Raw genomic sequence first — 21,135 nt, 5'->3', positions numbered from 1 at the left:
CTTTTACTATTACCAGATTCTATAGAATGTAGACTTCTATATGACTACTTTTACTATTACCAGATTCCATAGAATGTAGACTTTTATATGACTACTTTTACAATTACCAGATTCCATGGAATGTAGACTTTTATATGACTACTTTTACTATTACCAGATTCCATGGAATGTAGACTTTTATATGACTACTTTTACTATTACCAGATTCCATAGAATGTAGACTTCTATATAACTACTTTTACTATTACCAGATTCCATAGAATGTAGACTTCTATATGACTACTTTTACTATTACCAGATTCCATAGAATGTAGACTTTTATATGACTAGTTTTACTATTACCAGATTCCATAGAATGTAGACTTCTATATGACTACTTTTACTATTACCAGATTCCATAAAATGTAGACTTCTATATGACTACCTTTACTATTACCAGATTCCATAAAATGTAGACTTCTATATGACTACCTTTACTATTACCAGATTCCATAAAATGTAGACTTTTATATGACTACTTTTACTATTACCAGATTCCATAAAATGTAGACTTGTATATGACTATCTTTACAATTACCAGATTCCATAGAATGTAGACTTTTATATGACTACTTTTACAATTACCAGATTCCATAGAATGTAGACTTCTATATGACTAGTTTTACTATTACCAGATTCCATAAAATGTAGACTTCTATATGACTACTTTTACTATTACCAGATTCCATAGAATGTAGACTTTTATATGACTACTTTTACTATTACCAGATTCCATAGAATGTAGACTTTTATATGACTACTTTTACTATTACCAGATTCCATAGAATGTAGACTTTTATATGACTACTTTTACTATTACCAGATTCCATAGAATGTAGACTTTTATATGACTACTTTTACTATTACCAGATTCCATAGAATGTAGACTTTTATATGACTACTTTTACTATTACCAGATTCCATAGAATGTAGACTTCTATATGACTAGTTTTACTATTACCAGATTCCATAAAATGTAGACTTCTATATGACTAGTTTTACTATTACCAGATTCCATAGAATGTAGACTTTTATATGACTACTTTTACTATTACCAGATTAAATAGAATGTAGACTTCTATATGACTAGTTTTACTATTACCAGATTCCATAAAATGTAGACTTCTATATGACTAGTTTTACTATTACCAGATTCCATAAAATGTAGACTTCTATATGACTACTTTTACAATTACCAGATTCCATAGAATGTAGACTTTTATATGACTACTTTTACAATTACCAGATTCCATAGAATGTAGACTTTTATATGACTACTTTTACAATTACCAGATTCCATGGAATGTAGACTTTTATATGACTACTTTTACTATTACCAGATTCCATAGAATGTAGACTTCTATATAACTACTTTTACTATTACCAGATTCCATAGAATGTAGACTTTTATATGACTAGTTTTACTATTACCAGATTCCATAGAATGTAGACTTCTATATGACTACTTTTACTATTACCAGATTCCATAAAATGTAGACTTCTATATGACTAGTTTTACTATTACCAGATTCCATAGAATGTAGACTTCTATATGACTAGTTTTACTATTACCAGATTCCATAGAATGTAGACTTTTATATGACTACTTTTACAATTACCAGATTCCATGGAATGTAGACTTTTATATGACTACTTTTACTATAACCAGATTCCATGGAATGTAGACTTTTATATGACTACTTTTACTATAACCAGATTCCATGGAATGTAGACTTTTATATGACTACTTTTACTATAACCAGATTCCATAGAATGTAGACTTCTATATGACTACTTTTACAATTACCAGATTCCATAGAATGTAGACTTCTATATGACTACTTTTACAATTACCAGATTCCATAGAATGTAGACTTTTATATGACTACTTTTACAATTACCAGATTCCATAGAATGTAGACTTTTATATGACTACTTTTACAATTACCAGATTCCATAGAATGTAGACTTTTATATGACTACTTTTACAATTACCAGATTCCATGGAATGTAGACTTTTATATGACTACTTTTACTATTACCAGATTCCATAGAATGTAGACTTTTATATGACTACTTTTACTATTACCAGATTCCATAGAATGTAGACTTTTATATGACTATTTTTAATATTACCAGATTGCATAGAATGTAGACTTTTATATGACTATTTTTACTATTACCAGATTGCATAGAATGTAGACTTTTATGTGACTATTTTTACTATTACCAGATTGCATAGAATGTAGACTTTTATATGACTATTTTTACTATTACCAGATTGCATAGAATGTAGACTTTTATGTGACTATTTTTACTATTACCAGATTGCATAGAATGTAGACTTCTATATGACTACTTTTACTATTACCAGATTCTATAGAATGTAGACTTTTATATGACTACTTTTACTATTACCAGATTCTATAGAATGTAGACTTTTATATGACTACTTTTACTATTACCAGATTCTATAGAATGTAGACTTTTATATGACTACTTTTACTATTACCAGATTCCATAGAATGTAGACTTTTATATGACTACTTTTACTATTACCAGATTCCATAGAATGTAGACTTTTATATGACTACTTTTACTATTACCAGATTCTATAGAATGTAGACTTTTATATGACTACTTTTACTATTACCAGATTAAATAGAATGTAGACTTGAGGACTATTTTATGTGTAGTGTTCTCTAGAAATGCTGTCAAGTAGAGATAAGACGAAGAGAAGAACTGTATTCATTAAATGAAAAAATTACAAGATAAATCTTTGAGACTCTTCGCAAGTGAAGTTACTACATCATTGAAATTGACGATTTGTTAACATTTATTAGTGATCGAAATAACACTTGTAAATCGTCCTAATATTCAATTGGCCAAACTGTTTCGACGGATAACCTCGGATTTAATTGGTGGAAGAGTAAAAACTTGCGCATCACATATCATTATTGAACTGTCTTCAGCTCATGAAATACTGAAAATATATATATATATATATATATATATATATATATATATATATATATATATATATATATATATATATATATATATATACAGGGTGGGCCATTTTAATTAATCCACGGAAATATCTGAAAAATGATAAAACATAGAAGAAATGTTTGAAGTACACGTTATATATTGCTAAGGGGGAAAACCATTTCCGCCAAAAGTACCCCTCCCCACCCCCTGGAAATGGGGGTAACGGGGGGTAAGTTTGAAATGTCAAATAGGAACATGGGTCGAGTAATACCTCGTTCGAAAGGTCTTGAAAAACTAAGTAACGCTGTACCAAAATTTGTTTCATATGGAGCACCAGTTTCAAAATGGCCGCCATGATATAGTTCGGAAACTCCAGTAGCCGTAGTATGAAAACCATGGGAGGTAAATGAATGGAACAAAATTGAAATACGTAAATATCATAGGGCATATCGAATGATGTGACCCCTGCGATCCCAGCGGCTTCCCTGAAGGGATCTTGTGAGCTAACTTCAAAATTTCAATGTCCGACCGGACAACGGTTCGGGCGTACGCTTGACCTACCCAATGCTGTTTGGAAGGCAGACTTCAGGGATAGAGAATTAGTGCACTCAGTTAATGCGGATGGCCACAGTCAAGGGCGCCCATAAGGGGGTCAAGGGGGGCTCTCGCGCTCCTAGAGGAAATTGTGCTTCGGAATATCGAAAACTCAATAGAATTTTTAGAATAGCTACAGCAAAATTTGAAACTATATTTGAAATGTCGCTTTTTCTTGCCTCCCTTGGAAACCACAACATGGGCGCCCTTGGCCACAGTTACATTTTGATTAACTATTAGCACTCATGTCATATTGTGAGCTTGATGGGACGAAACAGTGTGTACGTATATCCCCGAAATGCTTTCCGAATAACCAGCACGCATTGCTTAAAAGTTCCTGTGGCGACGGAGATTAGCAAATTCACACGTTTGTAAGTTCCAGCAACTGCATTATTCGACAACTTCTTTCGTATAACGTTCCTTCTGTTTTCGCATCAAATCATACTTAGCCATACAGATATGCGTTACCATTCAAATAAAATTTCACCTTTTTATAGTCACTACAGCGTCATCCTTACAAACAAATGTTTCAACCATACCATACCTATTTGTAAGGTAGCCTTAATTTGCGAATTAAAGTAGAGTTCTCATTTGAACTTTCACTGTTACTTTCTACCCCACTCACATACAGAGCACAGGAAAAGATTATTTTGCAGGACTTGGATATTTCTCTATACATTATGGCAATTTTACTCTAACATTTTTATCTCTGTTGTATCATTCTCGAGCCTTGGAACGCCTCTGTGGTTTTCCTATTTAATTTTCGTTATTTTCATTTATCTCTACCCGTATTCATACTATGGGCACTAGACGTTTTCTTAGACACATTCACCATGTCTTGACGATCATTTTGAAAATTGTGTCTGATGTCGAAAATATTCTTACAGAAGCTGTTTGATATTCATTTGTCTATGTAACATGATGTTACTCGCTTCAAGCTGCTATTTGAAATTTTCAAGTTGGCCCCGGATACCTTTCAGTGGAGTCACCTCGACAACACCTCTCGATGTGCTTTACGTCAGTTACATACTCCAGTTTTTCTTCTGTTGATTTATCTCCAATCGCTTTCATACTACGGGTACTAAACCTTTTCTCTGACACTGATACTATGTTTCAGCGGCCTTTTGAGAACACTGCCATTTCACCTCAATCGTTTTCTCGTGCAAGATGTTTATTTTGCAAGATTTATCGAACGACTAACAAAACTCGACTCATGTTACTATTTGAAATCCTGAAGTTAGCCCCCAAGACCCCTTCAGGGAGGCCACTGGGATCACAGGGACCACACCATTCGATATGCCCTATGATATTTACGTATTTCAATTTTGTTCCATTCATTTACCTCCCATGGTTTTCATACTACGGCTACTGGAGTTTCCGAACTATATCATGCGGCCATTTTGAAACTGGTGCTCCATATGAAACAAATTTTGGTACAGCGTTACTTAGTTTTCCAAGACCTTTCGAACGAAGTATTACTTGACCCATGTTCCCATTTGACATTTCAAAGTTACCCCCGTTACCCCCATTTCCAGGGGGTGGGGAGGGGTACTTTTGGCGGAAGTGGTTTTCCCCCTTAGCAATATATAACGTGTACTTCAAACATTTCTTCTATGTTTTATCATTTTTCAGATATTTCCGTGGATTAATTAAAATGGCCCACCCTGTATATATATATATATACGAGGGTAAGTCATAAATTACCCGCAATGTAGCCATAACTTTTATTACATTGTTAAAACTGACCTCTGTCCTGGTTTATTTTATTGTTATGCTGTTATGGTCATGCTATGAAAGTTTGATCCTAATTCCTCCATTTGTCTTCCTTTTGTTGCATATAAATCATGGCCGCTCCATTAGAAGTTTGCACCAAAAAGAGGAACAACGAGCAGTGATCCGGTTTTTGTTGTCCGAAGGTGTATCAGGGGCTGCAATCCATGAGAGACTTTCGGCACAATACGGGAACAGTGTCTTGCTGTAACAAAGTGAACAATTTCTGTCATTTGTGGCCGTAGATGGTCGTCCGGCTCATTCCTCGTGCGTAACACTTGTGCGTCCGTTTTTTAATTTTTCAATCCATTCATCGACACTCCATTGCAGCAAGACACAATTCCTATATTGTGCCGAAAGTATTTCATGGATTGCGGCCTCTAATACACCTTCCGACCACGAAAATCGGATCATTGTTCGTTGTGCCTTTTTGGTGCAAACTTCTAATGGAGCTGCCATGATTTATCTGCAACAAAAGGAAGAGAAATGGAGGAATTAGGATCAAACTTTCATAGCATGACCGCAACAGCATAACAATAAAACAAACGAGGACAGAAGTATGAACAATGAAAGAAGAGTTGTAGCTACATTCCGGTTATTATTATTATTTTTTTTTTACTTATCCTCGTATATATATATATATATATAGTGTCCCAGGAGGAAGGGGCATTATTTTGGGAAATGGTAGTATGGGTGATTCTAAGCAAAAAAAATTCATATGAACATGGGTCCTAATCTCAACGGTTTGAGAGCTACAGGTTGTGAACCATTTTTGACTGTTACTTATTGCTCACCCTGTTGTTATTCGATAGAGCTGAAATATAGCGGATTTGAAAGACGATGGAATGGCCTTTCCAACGGTATGCAATATGCGGCAGTGGTGTCTTTGGAAGAGAAGTTATTGAGGGATATTTGGTAATCAGTGTTGCCATCCGATTTCTTTAAATAACCTTAACTTATTCAAATTTCCCTCAATAGCTTCCCTTCCAACGATACCTCTGCTACATGTTACATAGCGTTGGGAAGGCCATTCCATCGCCTTTCAAATCCGCTATATTTCACCTCTATAGAATAACCACAGGGTGAGCAATTCGTAAAATAAAACCAAAATGGTTCACAACCTGTTGCTCTCAAACCGTTAAGATTAGGACCGATGTTCATATGAACTTTTTTGCTTAGAATCACTCATACTACCATTTCCCAAAATATTGCCCCTTCCTCCTGGGACTCCCTATATATATATATATATATATATATATATATATATATATATATATATATATATATATATATATATATATAAAATAGTAAAATCGTAGTTTTTGATTTTAAAACTTTGACATGTGAATAAATATGCACTTCTAAAATAAACAGCAGCTGCTAAAACACTGAAATCTTCCAGCGTAAAACTTTAAACACTAAGAAAAAGGTCAATTTGTTAGTTGTTTTATTCTTCTAAATAGATATACAAATTCAATATGCAGAAATCTTCCCAACTTGTAATTGAAAATATATCAATTTTTAGTTTCATAAAACATCGAAGCAAACTTATTTTTAATATTGATGAGGCAACTAACTATATAATATGATGTTTTCTACAACTTCAGTTTTTACTCTTCATTAAGAGGGATCGTCCATTGAAACAGTTACACTGTTTGCTTTCTGTACTTTTGAAATACGTTTTTAGATATCCAAAAATACAATACAACAGTTCAATTACTCTTGAATTGCATTTACAACTTCAGTGAATTCCTCTTTATAGTCACTAATTTATTTAGTGTAACGACTACTCACTTACTTGTTTTCCTATTTCAATTTTTACATTCAATGTTTTGAGCGTTTCGTTTGAGGACTACTCTTCACGAACAAACACAGGCTGAAGTCATTTAATTATTCCAATAAGCTCTTCACATATTTCATTCTATCAACACAGTGGAAATTATAAAAATAATTGGATTGAGTATAGCCCGCTCCCTCCAGTGATTTTTAACGAATCATAGTGATTCTAACGATTCATATTAGTTCATAATGGATCGGAATCGCGTATTATAGAGATTTAAAATGTAAATCTTATGGTAAGGAATCTTTAGTATAAGTAGTAGTAGTAGTAGTAGCAGTAGTAGCAGCGGTAGTAGAAGAAGTAATAGTTGTAGTAGTAGTGGTAGTTAGTAGCAATAGTAGTAGTAGTTCTAGTAATAGTAGTAGTAGTAGCAGTAGTAATAGTAGTAGCAGTGGTAGTTAGTAGCAATATTAGTAGTAGTTCTAGTAATAGTAGTAGTAGTAGGAACGGGTTAGAAGCCTCGAGGGGTTGGTTGGATTGTTCTCAATATAAGTAGTAGTAGTAGTAGTAGTACCGGTAGTAGTAGTAGTAGTACCGGTAGTAGTAGTAGTAGTACCGGTAGTAGTAGTAGTAGTAGCAGCAGTACTTGTAGTAGTGACTCTTCCTGTTCCGGTGACAAAGAACTGGGGGGAGCGGGCTATACACAATCCAAATAATTGACAAAATATATCAACACTTTATGAAAATCACACCTCCTGTATTTAGGGCATTTAGTACTTTCTTTGTATATACAACATATTTGAATTTATGTACATACGTTTCGTGCAATACACAGCCTACTAATACACGGTTTGAATTTTTTCCTTGTTTATTTCAAGTTTTATGGGCAAATGCATTCTTTAAAAATAATCGAATCTATATCCTTGTGGCTCGCCTAAAGACCACACTGTTATCCTGTTTGGAGTAAACATCCATGTCTCAAATTTAGAAGTTTGTGTTCATGGAAAGTGCATGTAATAAAGATTCTAAGCTTATTTGTTTTCTGCTTTTGTTGTTGAAATTGGTAATGATGGCGTCTGAATCTCTATCCAAATTTCCTTTATCGATCTTTAGTTTGGGAATTTTCGTTCCAATGCAATATATCTCAAACACACCTTTTTCAATAGTAGAAGAAGTTCTGTGTAGAACATGCATATACTGTACTGAGTGTTTTGTCGATTGAAGGTGTTTAAAAAACCGCTAAATGGTTTATTTGTCTGCTTGGGACTTCCTAAGCTGTTCTTTGAACCTGCTGCTAATATTTTGTTTCGTTATCCCTATGGGCGTAACATTACTTTTGCAAAAAATTTCGTATATGTCACTTAGTGTGTGTTTTTCCACAATGTAATGCTTATATTGACCTTTCAATGTACTACGAGATTTAAGGCTGACTTTATTTATTTATTTATTTATTTATTTATTTATTTATTTATTATTATTATTATTATTATTATTATTATTATTATTATTATTATTATTATTATTATTATTATTATTATTATTATTATTATTATTATTATTATTATTATTATTATTACACTGCTCGACAAAATGTAACTTTTTGAAAGCTGTTTTTGATTTGACACCTGATATTATATAATTTCAGGTTGCTAATTACGAAAATGAAATTAGTTTTTCCCCATCACGTCAGGTTTTTTCACAAATCGGAAAACATAATTGAGTAAATTGTACTATTTACACAGCAACGCTGCTAATATAGAGTAACGTTATGACTATATATTTCTAACAAAGGAACATTATTTTGCTTAATAACTAATCTGAACATCGATATTCTAAATTATTGAGGTCATTTATAAATAACTTCTCTCATTTTTGTCTCTGTCTTTTCACTTGGAAACTCCTAAAATCAGACTTTCTTTGGTGAGTAGTTCGTGAATCTACACATACCAACGTCCAACAATAATTCGCCAGCATTGTTATACTCCTACATCCCTGATAGTTGCATTCAATTGCTTTGATTTCCTGGTGAAATATTTCATGTTTTTCACTTAAATCACCCAAATTAGAAGGAAAGCTGTTTAAATGTGAATACAGAAAATGAATCTTAAGACTCATTTTCCACTCTAATATTTTAAACTTCTGGAGCATATTTGACACAATGTACTTGTAATTTTCGTGTTTGTTCTTCATGAGGACATTATGACACACATCCCTGAATGCACTACATGCTTCCCTTTCAACACTTGTGATACAATGTTCAAAGTCTGAGTCGTTAAACAACTTTCTGATCTGAGGACCAATGAATATTACTTCTTTTAACTTAGCACTTGAAAGTTCTGTGAATTTGTCACTAGATACTGGGAGCACTGCCAATCTTTATTCAGAACTTTGACAAATTGTTTCATTAGGCCCAGTTTAATATACAAAGGTGGTAATCTGACTTTTGAAGGGTGTACGAGGCAAACGTTTTTCACATTTTTACTTCCTATATTGCTATTCTACTTTCCCCGACAGGTCAATCAGTTTGAGCAGGGGTGCCCAGAAAGGGGGGCTATGACGCAAACTGCGTCATTGAAATATTTGGGGGGGAATAAAAATCTATATAAATATGCTTGAGGAGATTAAAAGTTAATCGAAAAGATTTTTTTCATGGAAGAACACCTATGGATAGACAATTGGGGGGTGCGTCATGGACATGGGCACCACTGAATTTGAGTACAGTGTTTATCGCGTTCTCTGCAGTCCCAATCGCGAATGTGGCATGGATATTTGGTGTACCCTTACTGCTGTCCAAGAATCATACATATCACCTTTAGATCGCCGCACAAAAACCACTGATGATCGTCGTATTTGATTTTTTTCAAAATCATTTCCATATTTTCGTAAGTCTCCTTTAAATATACAGAATGAACAATGGGTACAGAAGGTTGTTGGTTGCTGTTGTGAAAAAGCACACCCTTCAAACTTCACAACAACAAAACATACGGCGACCCTTAGTTCTGGCAATCGCAGCTTACACAGCGCTGTTATTGCATTCCCAACGTGTAACGCGTTGTGATATCATTCCGTCTACTATATACTGTACATATTTTTTTTCAATGTTAGCAGAATAAGTGACTATTATTACAAATTCAAAGATTATCAGAAGGATATGGCATCGAAAGTACCTTTTTATATTTGTTACTATAATCAGTACTTCTTCCGAAATACACATTTATAAGGCTATTTTCCTCTCCTAGGAAAATTGTACCTGATAGAGCAAAACTAACTACATTTTTGGATTTCTCAGGTCAAAAACATTAAGAAAACGTTAATAGTTTCCAAATAGCAAAATCATTGTAGAGCAGTGTTGTTGTTGTTGTTGTTGTTGTTGTTATTATTATTATTATTATTATTATTATTATTATTATTATTATTATTATTATTATTATTATTATTATTATTATTATTATTATTATTATTATTATTATTATTATTATTATTATTATTATTATTAAATCTAACATGTAAACATGGAAATAACGAGAACAAAACCCACTATAGGCCTTATCTTTTTGGGTTTTTAATTTCCTAGTATCTCCTATATTTGAACTTGTAAACATACCCAGAATTTAATAAAATTCGCATATGAATTAGAAAACAAAACGAATTTCTTGGACCTTACTTTTCTACAGATGCCTTAATAAGTTTCCAATCAAGGTTTTATAGAAAATTTTTAGCTAGTGATTACTTTGTTTACAAAACATCTGGACATTCTTGGAACATATAAATAATTACGTACATTAGAGCCTGTGTAGACCGTGCTGATCTCAAAAGAACTGTAATGAAATACGTATATAGATATCGCAAATGACTATTGTTTAATGGCTCTGGATATTTGGAAGAAACAGGGCCAAAATATATTTAGAAGCTCGAATATAGAGGATACTAGGAAACTAGAAAGCAAAAAGATAAAGTCTATCAGTGAGTTTTCTTCCGGTTATTTCTATTTGTAAAACAGTTGTTGCTGAGAGAAATAAATCAAGCGGCATCTACCAAATTTTCTGCATATGTGACGATACATATATAGGAATGATAAAAAGGAATATTAGCACCAGTTGAAAGAAAACCTTCAATCAATCAAACGTTCAGTACAATGTTCTACACAGAGCTTCTACTATTGAAAGAAACATGTTTGAGGCATATTAGTTCAAAAGTTCCAAACCTAAATATCGATAAAGGAAATTTAGATCAAGATTGGAACGGCAACATTACTAATATCACCAATAAAAGCGAAAACAAATATCAGTTGTTTAGAATCTTTATTGCATTCACTTTCGATACATATAAGTTATACTGAATACATAAACTACAAAGTTTGTGGTATTGGATACTTACACCAAATAATTCAATAATATGGTATGGTTACAATCGAATATTATTATCGATTTTAATATGCTTTCAGCCGAGCGATAGGAACAAAGATTCGAATATTTCCAAAGAAGAATGCAATTGCTGATAAAAACGGAAATAAATAAGGGAAAAAATCAAAGAGGGGTATTAGTGGGATGTTAAGTACATTAAATGTGTGTGTATATAAATTCATATTTGTTGTATATTACAGGAAATTACTAGTTTTTCATTAAGTATTTATATATTTTGCTCATCGTTCTTATAGTTTCCATTGTGTTGATACAACGAAATATGTGAAGAGCTTATTGGTATAAATAATTTAAGCCTGTGTTTGTTCCTGCAGAGTAATCCCCAACTCTGAAGCACTCGAGATATTGGATTACTAATTGACATTGAAACACAAGTAGGTGAGTAATTCGTTATATTATAATGTGTTCCATACGTTCCATAAGTAATTGTGTATTTAGTATTTCAACGACTTCTTCACCCCTCCAAGAAAAAAAAAAAATAGATAGTAGTACAGTAATATCAAAGTAAATCAATTAAAATATATTGAATCTTAGAAAGATCAAATTATCATTGTTCGTTAAAAGAATACGTTCTTATGTCTTGCGTTAATAAGAATGACCTGTAAATATTAGAGATTAAATACAGTTTCATTTGGCAGATGAATTACTTGCTTTATATTGAGTGTTATGGCGTACAAATATTATTTTATGCAATAAACAGTAAACATTAATTTATTTGCATGTCAAGAATTTATTTTGCTAGGAATTCAAGTAATTGCTTCAGTTTCTGTTACTGAGATGGGCATATATTTACAGATAATATAATTAATTACTTTTTTCTTCTTTTTTGGGGGTGCCAGGTCGAAATCAGCCACTTCATGAAGCTGCGAAGTCATTACAATGGCTATTAGGAAAGTGGAGATGTGTGAATGAATGTAAAGGCCATTATCCTACAATTAAAGACTTCACATATTTCGAAGAGTTGGAATTTACACATGTCGGGCAGCCAATACTTAATTACAGTGCTTACTCGTGGAACCCTGTAACCAAGAAACCTATACATTTAGAAGGAGGATTTCTTCGAATAAATCCAGACTCTAATAAAGTTGCGCTTATACTTGCTATGAATTTTGGTACGTATATATGTTCTGAACATACAGTACTTACTTGCATAAGTTTATAAATACTTCTCAAATTTAATTTAATAAACTTTTATCTAAATGAAATTCACTTTGTTACGCAAGGAAACTTTTAGTAAAATAAAGCTGAATTGGCGAAAAATTTGAAAACTTAAAATAGCATGTTAGTAACATGTTGCGGAGGGAGGATAAGACGGTCCATGTCTATATCGGAGAGTGGCCATGAAATAGAGGGATTTGTCCCATAATAATACATACATTCTCACAAGAGCAAAAAAAGAAAAAAAAATCTGTCCGTATTATGAAGGTTTCCTTTAATGGAGGTTTAACTGATCTATCTATCTATCTATCTATCTATCTATCTATCTATCTATCTATCTATCTATCTATCTATCTATCTATCTATCTATCTATCTATCTATCTATCTATCTATTTATTTATTTTATTTACTAATTACTCTATATGTATATTTGTAGTTTCCATTTTATATATACAATAGGGATTTAATAATTTTTTCGAAGTTTGACAATGAACTGTTAAGGTATTCATTTACTGTATAAAATGTGTTATTTAGTAGCAGTTCGCGCACAGTTGATAAAGAAGCTCTTTTCATGAGTATTTTTTATGTACCCAGGTTGCTTATTACACACTTTTACACCCTTATAGATATGTGATTTTCCATATTTAGATGTTTTATGACACACGATAGATAAGTTACCTTTTTCACGTGTAAGATAGTTGTGGGTATCACCATCTCTTGTAATATTATCCAAATGATCCTAGATAATTTTGAGAAGCTCAAGTACATGTACGAAGAAGGAACTGTCATCATATTCAATGATTCAAATAGTTTCCTATAGCTGGTACGTTTCGGTGATTTCGTAATGATTCTTATAACACTTTTTTGTTGTTTGAATGCATTCTGAAGTTTTGGCAAAGACTCCCAGAATGCAATTCCGTATTTAATATGAGAATAGCATATAGCATAGTACAGAGACAGAAGTGATTGTAAATTCATTATTGGGACTAGAGTTCGTATTATGTACATAGCCTGGGTTATTTTTTTTCTGCTAGTTTGTCTACGTGTTCTTGCCATGAAAATTTATCATCTAGATACATACCTAAAAATGTTACGGTATTGGTAAATGTACATACTTCATGATTCATGGATATCTGCGGTAGTTGGTGTGATGTGTGAGATAAATGGTAGTAGACACATTTTGTTTTATCTACATAGACAACTATATTAGTGTATTAACATACAGCGATATTTTCAACATTCTACACTGAAGAAATCTTGTAGGAACAAAATTTTGTTCCTGCAAGATTTTGATTCACGAGGTTTCGACCAGGCGAAATTTTGGGCGGCGATTTTTTGGATCGTGAAGTTTTGAACGGTGTGGTATTAGCCACGCAAGGTCGTGGCTGCGAGGTTTTGCACCCAAACCGGAAACACGGACAAGAATCTGGTTACGTCCCTCTCAGACGGCTATATTTTTTTCTCTCTTTTTTAATTTGCAACCTCAAACTCAGAAACTTACCTGTGTGTTCCACTAACGATGTGTAACGAACTTATGTTCTATAGTTGTACGTATTATCTTTTGCTTCACTTGTGCAGTGGAATATCATATTGGTGAATCATCCACAAAAGCAGCAGTTGCATCAACGATTCAATGGGAAATCGTTTGCGACGCACACAAAATGAGGGTAGCTTATCACACAAATAAAAGAATTTTGGAATACGGTTACTCGTATTTGTGCTTCTGTATTTGCTTTATAATGTATTTTAATTCGCAAAGAGATTTAATTCGAAAGTGCTTATGAATTTACGAAAATAGCTTATAAAGTTAAACATCAGCGTAAGCATTGCGTCAATGTTCAGTTGATAGCCGTCTAGTGAAATCTTCAAGAAGCCATTCATACCGAATGATTTTCATGAACGCTAATTACCGACCATATAGAACTGCTCGTGTTAATCACTTCCTTCTCAGTGAGTATATTATTGATCGGTTGGTTTGGCCACCCAGGTCTCTCGATAATCTGATAGAATATACATGGGACGCCTTAGGCGTACAAATGAAACATCATCCTCCAACCTAGAGATATGCAAAAGCTGAAAGTGGCTCTTTGAGAAGATTGCGGTTGCCATCAGTCTTATCAAAAACTTTATTTTGAGTATGAATCACCATTTTCGGATCTGTATAGTATTTCGTAGTCATCACCTCTCTTATTAAGTGCCGCCCGCACAAACTCCATCCACATTTATGGGTAAAAGTAAGCTTTACCCTTTTGTTCGTTTTGCTTATATGTTTTTAGTGGTCTCAACGTGTAACTTTTGTTTTGTACTACTTGACATGTGACACGATATTGGCATGGAAGTGCCCTGTTTTTATTTTGTCTCTTTACCTTCGCAAACCATTGTAATATTTCCACTCAAATGACCTACAATTATTTTTTTGTTTATATTATTTTTACAGACGTGATTAGCTGGTTATTGGTTTGAGGTTTAGTGTACCTTCCAGCGCCGAGACTATATGAGACGTGGACCGAATCACCATAGTGGGTTTAAATTTCAAGCTATCGAAAAGCAAACCTGGGAACCCGTGCACCAAAGGCGCGTGTCAGCTATAGACCAGCGGGAGGGCACAATCGGATTAGTATTTCCTATTAAGGCAAACGGATTCCTTCTTAACAAAGAGAAAGCTACTAGATAAATATTTTCATTGAATAAATGTCCGGAAGTGTCGGAGAATGTAACATTTCTTGGCATTATTCTGAATAGGCAATTAACATGGAAAGCACATGTAGAATATGTATGTGTAAAACTTTCGAGAACAAGAAGTTTACTACCAAATTTAAGAGATATAATCCAGAACAACTATATAAGATCAGCATATTTTACTTTTATCAAAAGCACCATAGATTATGGAATACTGTTTTGGGGCAACGTTAACTACAAAAATGAGGTTCTGTTACTACCAAAAAAGTTATTAGAATAATCAGTGGTGCATCATATAAAAAACACTGTAAATCTTTGTTTTGTAGGTTGAAAATTATGACTGTTGTTAAGTTATATACATATTATAAGGTTAAAACCTTATAATATGTATATAACTTAACAACAGTCATAATTTTCAACCTACAAAACAAAGATTTACAGTGTTTTTTACAGTACAGATTTACAGTATATGTAAAAAAAATGTCAGATATGCAGCGTAGACAAGATATTCATCCATGTAATACAAGTTCTCTAAACAAGTTGGTATATCGTATAGCAGACTATCAATAATCAAAAATAGCTATACAAGGTATAAAATTTATGACGCAAATTTACCTATTACTAAATTTAAAATCAAAAGTATGTGATTGGTTAGTTGTTATACCCTATTATAATGTTAAAGAGTTTGAGGAAGATAAAAATATATTGGTACAGGTTAAGAAATTTAGTTATATAACTTCATTTGAAATTGTCTATTGTCTGTGTGCGTACTTAATGACAGTAATATATTCTATTCTGTTCTATAATGTTTTAAGAGAAATCATTCTCAGTATGAGTATTGAGTACCTAATAGTCTATGACTTAGCTCTTACATGAAGTACCTTGATAAAAAAAAAATACTTATTATGTAATATGTTTAATTGATTAGGAGTATTTAATGATTCGTTACAGGACAATGTTCCGTAGAAGAAGGGGAAGTAAATGGTGAATCTCTAGTGCTAGAATGCTCTGATTTCATTAGGGCATCGTTCATAACGACTGCTGGTGTGAAAAAGGTAAAATAACAGTGCATTATGTGTTTTGGGTAGATCTTGCGGTAGTTCCCGTCAAGTTTATAACATGTGAGTTCATATGTATGAACATGAATTGAACAGTATATTCTTTCAAAGATATATTTTGAGGCAACCTAGGTCGAAATCAAGACCTTCTAAAGACGGTTTGACAAATAGTGCACAAAGCTGTATGAGCTCTGCTCAAATTATGTTCAATGTTGCAGTCCATAGAGTATCTGTAAAACGAATTTTGTAATGAACTTTTGGTTGAGTTGAGTTGATTTTAGTTTAGCGTCCCTTTCAGCAGCGAGGCTATATGGATATTGATAGATGTTTGTAGAGAGAATCCAATAAATAAGACTTTTTATGTTGTAGACAAGCTTTTAGAATTTAATAATTTCCTACTATAATAATAATAATAATAATAATAATAATAATAATAATAATAATAATAATAATAATAATAATAATAATAATAAGAAGAAGAAGAAGAAGAAGAAGAAGAAGAAGAAATTGAAATATTTTAATTTTGCATCCTACAATTATGCTCTTTTGGCACAAGGAAACCGATGGTTTATAAAAGTTAATGATTATGGAAAAATTGGTGGAATCAAAATTTAAGAGAAAACGGGAGAACCCCAAGAAAACTGACGGACACGATATTGTACGCCACAAATTAACATCATCTGGGATCGAACCAGGAACCCCTAGCACCAGAGGTGAGTGCTTGACCCATGAGCCACCGTGCCCCCATCATCTGGTGTTTGATATAACTGTCCGTTTTCTTCTTACTGCTCGTAGTAATAGTACTTTCAAATTAACGAAAAAAAAAACCGACAGAAAATCCTGGTCCTTCACGTTGGGGGTTGACGAGAGGTAAGCAGTCGGTTGTAAAAACAATTGTCAAATCAAACATGAATCAAGAAAGAAATGTGAGTGAGGGGCGTACCGTAGAAGCGACGCGCGGACCGATTGCCTTAAGGCCGTGATCTACCTTTTCTCGACACAAAAAAAAAAAAATTATATTGGACCTTATGGGGAGAACATGGCTATCGAATTTCCTCATTTTCTAAGGAACTAGGTATCTCTAATGGGAAAGATAAATTTTACAGCATTCTACAGAAGTTTATTAACGGGTTGAAATACTTAAATTGTATATTTGTATGTTAGTTTAGCAGAAATAAATTATTAAAAAATAAATAAATTAGTTTATTTTTATACAAATTATAATATGTCTAACTTTGGAACCAATTATGGTAGAAAGATCAACTTTTTTTTTTTTTTTTTTTATTTCTTGAGAAGAAACGACTCTAATAGTTTTAATCACAACCATATCTGATACGCCAATTAAAAAATAGTATTTTAATATAAGTATTAAAGTCCACCTGTCAAGAAGTTTGACGAGGGTAAGGCATCCGCGCCCACCCTTTTCTTCTGTTTTCGTCCCGAGAGATATGAAGGGAAGGGTCTTCACAAATCTCTTTCAGCTATGAACACAGACCGTTTTCACAGCAGGTGTCAATGCGAATGTAAACATTATGTCCTCACGTTCAATAGCCCAAGTTCGGCCACTTTCTCTCTCTCTTTTTTTTTTCTCTCTCTTCCGAGGAGGTGTTTCTACCCTGTAAGAAAATTATAGATATGTAGAGAAAATGGTGATCAATTATTTCCAGAGTGGAAAAAAAAATCATTTTTGTTGATTTTTTTATTTAAATCGATTTTTTAAAATTTAAATCAAATCTTTCTTCTCGTATAATACAAGTCGTGAACTGAAGAAAAAGCATTAGGAATTAGTATTAAATGCTAAATATACCATTTAAGTGAAAGTATTGGGGTTGAATTTTGAATTATCCCCAATCGTTAACCTATATCAATCCCAAACAATGTTTCTTAACCCTTTTAAATTATGGTTCTTTTTAAAGGTAAATTATACACTTTCAGTCAAGCAGCTACAGCATCATCCCTATTTATCCTAGGATCATGGTTCATACATCACTCTCTTTAGAATAGAACAGCTTTTGAAACGGTAACATTCACATTTCTCTATCATGTTCTTGAAGCGGGAAATTTTGAGAGTAATCGGCATTTTTTTTTACTTTTTTTTTAAAAAAAATTGATCCCCTCTGGATTCCCCTGTGTTAACGCACAGATCCCAAAATCAACTGGGAAATACTAAGGGGTGTACTAAATGAGTGTACTAAATTTCAAGCTTCTATCTTGAGTAGTAGGGGTGAGGAAACTATTTAACAATGAGCTAAGAACATCCTCACAATGCCCCAGATGGCCCGGATGTAATATAAAAATTTCCTCGGACATCCCTATTTATCCTAGGATTATGATTTGTACGCTGTTCTCTTCAGAATAAAACAAATTTTCAAACTGTACCCTTCAAATGTCTCCATCATGTATTTGGGGTGGGTAAATCACGAAAAAAAAGGAATTTTCTGTTAAAAATATATTTTTTTTTAAATTTTTACCTCTATGGACCTCTCCCCCTGTTTTAAGGCAGAAATCTGAAACAAATCTGAAAAATACTGAGGAGTGCACTGAGTAAATGTGCAAAATTTCAATCTTGTAGGTGCAAAAGTAAGCCCGCGAAAAATAATATTCCCCAAATACCCCAGATTCCCGTACAAAACAGGATCTCAGGTAACAGTTTCCTGAGACGTCCCTATTTATCCTAGGAGCATAGTACGTACATAATTCTCTTCAGAATAGAACAGCCTTTCAAACGGTACCATTTATATGTCTCCATCTGAGACGGGAAAATCACGAAAAAAGCTATTTTTTGTTAAAAATATCCTTTTTTAAAAAAATATGTTTGCCCCTCTGGACCCCACTGTTTCCACGCAGAGATATGAAAACATCTGAAAAGTATTAAGGAGTGCACTGAACGAGTGTGCAAAATTTCAGTCTTCTGAATGCAAAATGTAACCCGTCAAAAGATAATAATAATACGCATAACAAAAAATATCTTTTTTAAATTTATGATGTCATCACACATTATGCCTTAATGCAGAAAGGCGTGAAAGCATATGTAACGTGTTCTAAAATGCCTCCAGTCTTGAAGAAGATGAAGTAAAAAGCCTTATTGATACTTTTTTAATCGAATAATGAAGACTCTACCCTATCACCTAAAAATAGGTCATATAATTTAAAAGGTTAATTATTAAGGAAAAAGTACAGCAACGTTTATCAAAATGACACCTTTTTTCACAAAAGTTACTGAAACTCAGAACTAGCTTGCGGCATGAAATACATAAATTTCGCCTGAAGTTATAAAATTAAAAAAAAAAAAAAAAAAAAAAAAAATGGAGAGGGGATAGTACCGCTCTAAATACGCCCTATTATCTGGGAGCAAACAAACAGACACGCACAAAAAAGATTTTTCGTCTTAAATGTCGATGGTGATTTTCCCGTTGGAATAGTTGAAAGAATAAAGCAGGATTGCTCCGTTACCTGTTCAAAACGGGATTTTCCCTAATTATCCTCTGCATGACACTTGTTTTCATATTATACTGTACATTTGAGTCTCATTGTATTATGATTATTAACTTCCATAATCGAAATAACAGAACAGAAACGGGATTTTACTTATTTTCACTTTAAATTAATTTATTTCGGAATTCGATTTAAATCAAGGATTTTTATTTTAAAAAATCAAGTGATTTAAATCTTGATTTATATCGTGATTTAATTCACACTGATTTAAATCAATCCACTCTGATTATTTCTGATCCCTCGGGTGATGGTGAAATCTATCCAGTGTTTTCTGCACACACACACACACACACACATATATATATATATATATATATATATATATGTTTGATGTATGTATGTGTGTGTTGTGGGTGAATAGTTACGCTCATCTATTATAATCAAGGAGTCCTTTGTTTGATTACGGATGGAGACACAAGTGGTTCGGATCCTACGTTAAGCTGTAGGTCCCACCCAGGCCCGTGCTGGCCCACCGGGACACCGGGACGTGTCCCGGTGCGCCCTCCGAACTATCACAGTATAAATAAAGGTACAAGTTTTTAGTAATAAATTCTTACAGTTTTATTGGTAAAGAACCCGTGAAAGGTGCAGTGCGCCCTTTACATTAGGCGCCCTTCCGAGACCACATCAAAGATGAACGATTTTATTTACTCTTCTGTATAACACAGTTCTGTACAATAAATACACACATTTACTGTTGGCGAAGAACCCGTGAGAGGTACAGTGCGTCCTTTACATAAGGCGCCCTATGAAACATCACTCTTTATAGATAAGTGGTTTTAGTTATCCTGTATACCAGCTTTGTTTAGTAAATTCAAATACTGACTGGTAGTACAGAACCTGTGAAGAATACAAGGCGCCCTTTACATAAGATGCCCTGCGAAATATAACTTTTTTTTAAATTTCATTCTTCTGTATTTCAGTTTTTTACTACAGTATAAATTCATACAGTTGCTATTGGCAGAGAACAGGTAAACAGTATAATCACTTACAAAAATATTATAAAGTTATATAGCTATAAAACGAAACAATGTGATACATTAAGAATAGTTCGGATAGTCAAACGTACGATGCATTTATGAAATACTACACTGACACTAGTCTCTAATTTACGATTTTTACGGCATCGAAGCTTTCACAGCCTTAATA

General features: G+C 33.1%; 1 protein-coding gene across 3 annotated transcripts in view; it reads left to right on the top strand.

The window, feature by feature from the left end:
* The window catches only part of LOC145664963 (peroxynitrite isomerase THAP4-like), a 42,042-nt gene that overhangs the window by 10,460 nt on the left and 10,447 nt on the right, over nucleotides 1-21,135 (top strand). For all 3 annotated transcript variants that reach the window (XM_081732114.1, XM_081732112.1, XM_081732113.1), the window contains 2 exons: nucleotides 12,435-12,707; nucleotides 16,385-16,488. In XM_081732114.1, the coding sequence (XP_081588240.1) occupies nucleotides 12,435-12,707; nucleotides 16,385-16,488 (377 nt within the window). The remainder of the gene's footprint in view (nucleotides 1-12,434; nucleotides 12,708-16,384; nucleotides 16,489-21,135) is intronic.

Source organism: Thermobia domestica, chromosome 11 (genome assembly GCF_964235325.1).
Source record: "Thermobia domestica chromosome 11, izTheDome1.hap1.1, whole genome shotgun sequence".
Classification (NCBI taxonomy): Eukaryota; Metazoa; Arthropoda; class Insecta; order Zygentoma; family Lepismatidae; genus Thermobia; species Thermobia domestica.
Note: the sequence above shows the minus strand (reverse complement) of the source record. Positions and strands in the feature narration are given on the sequence as shown.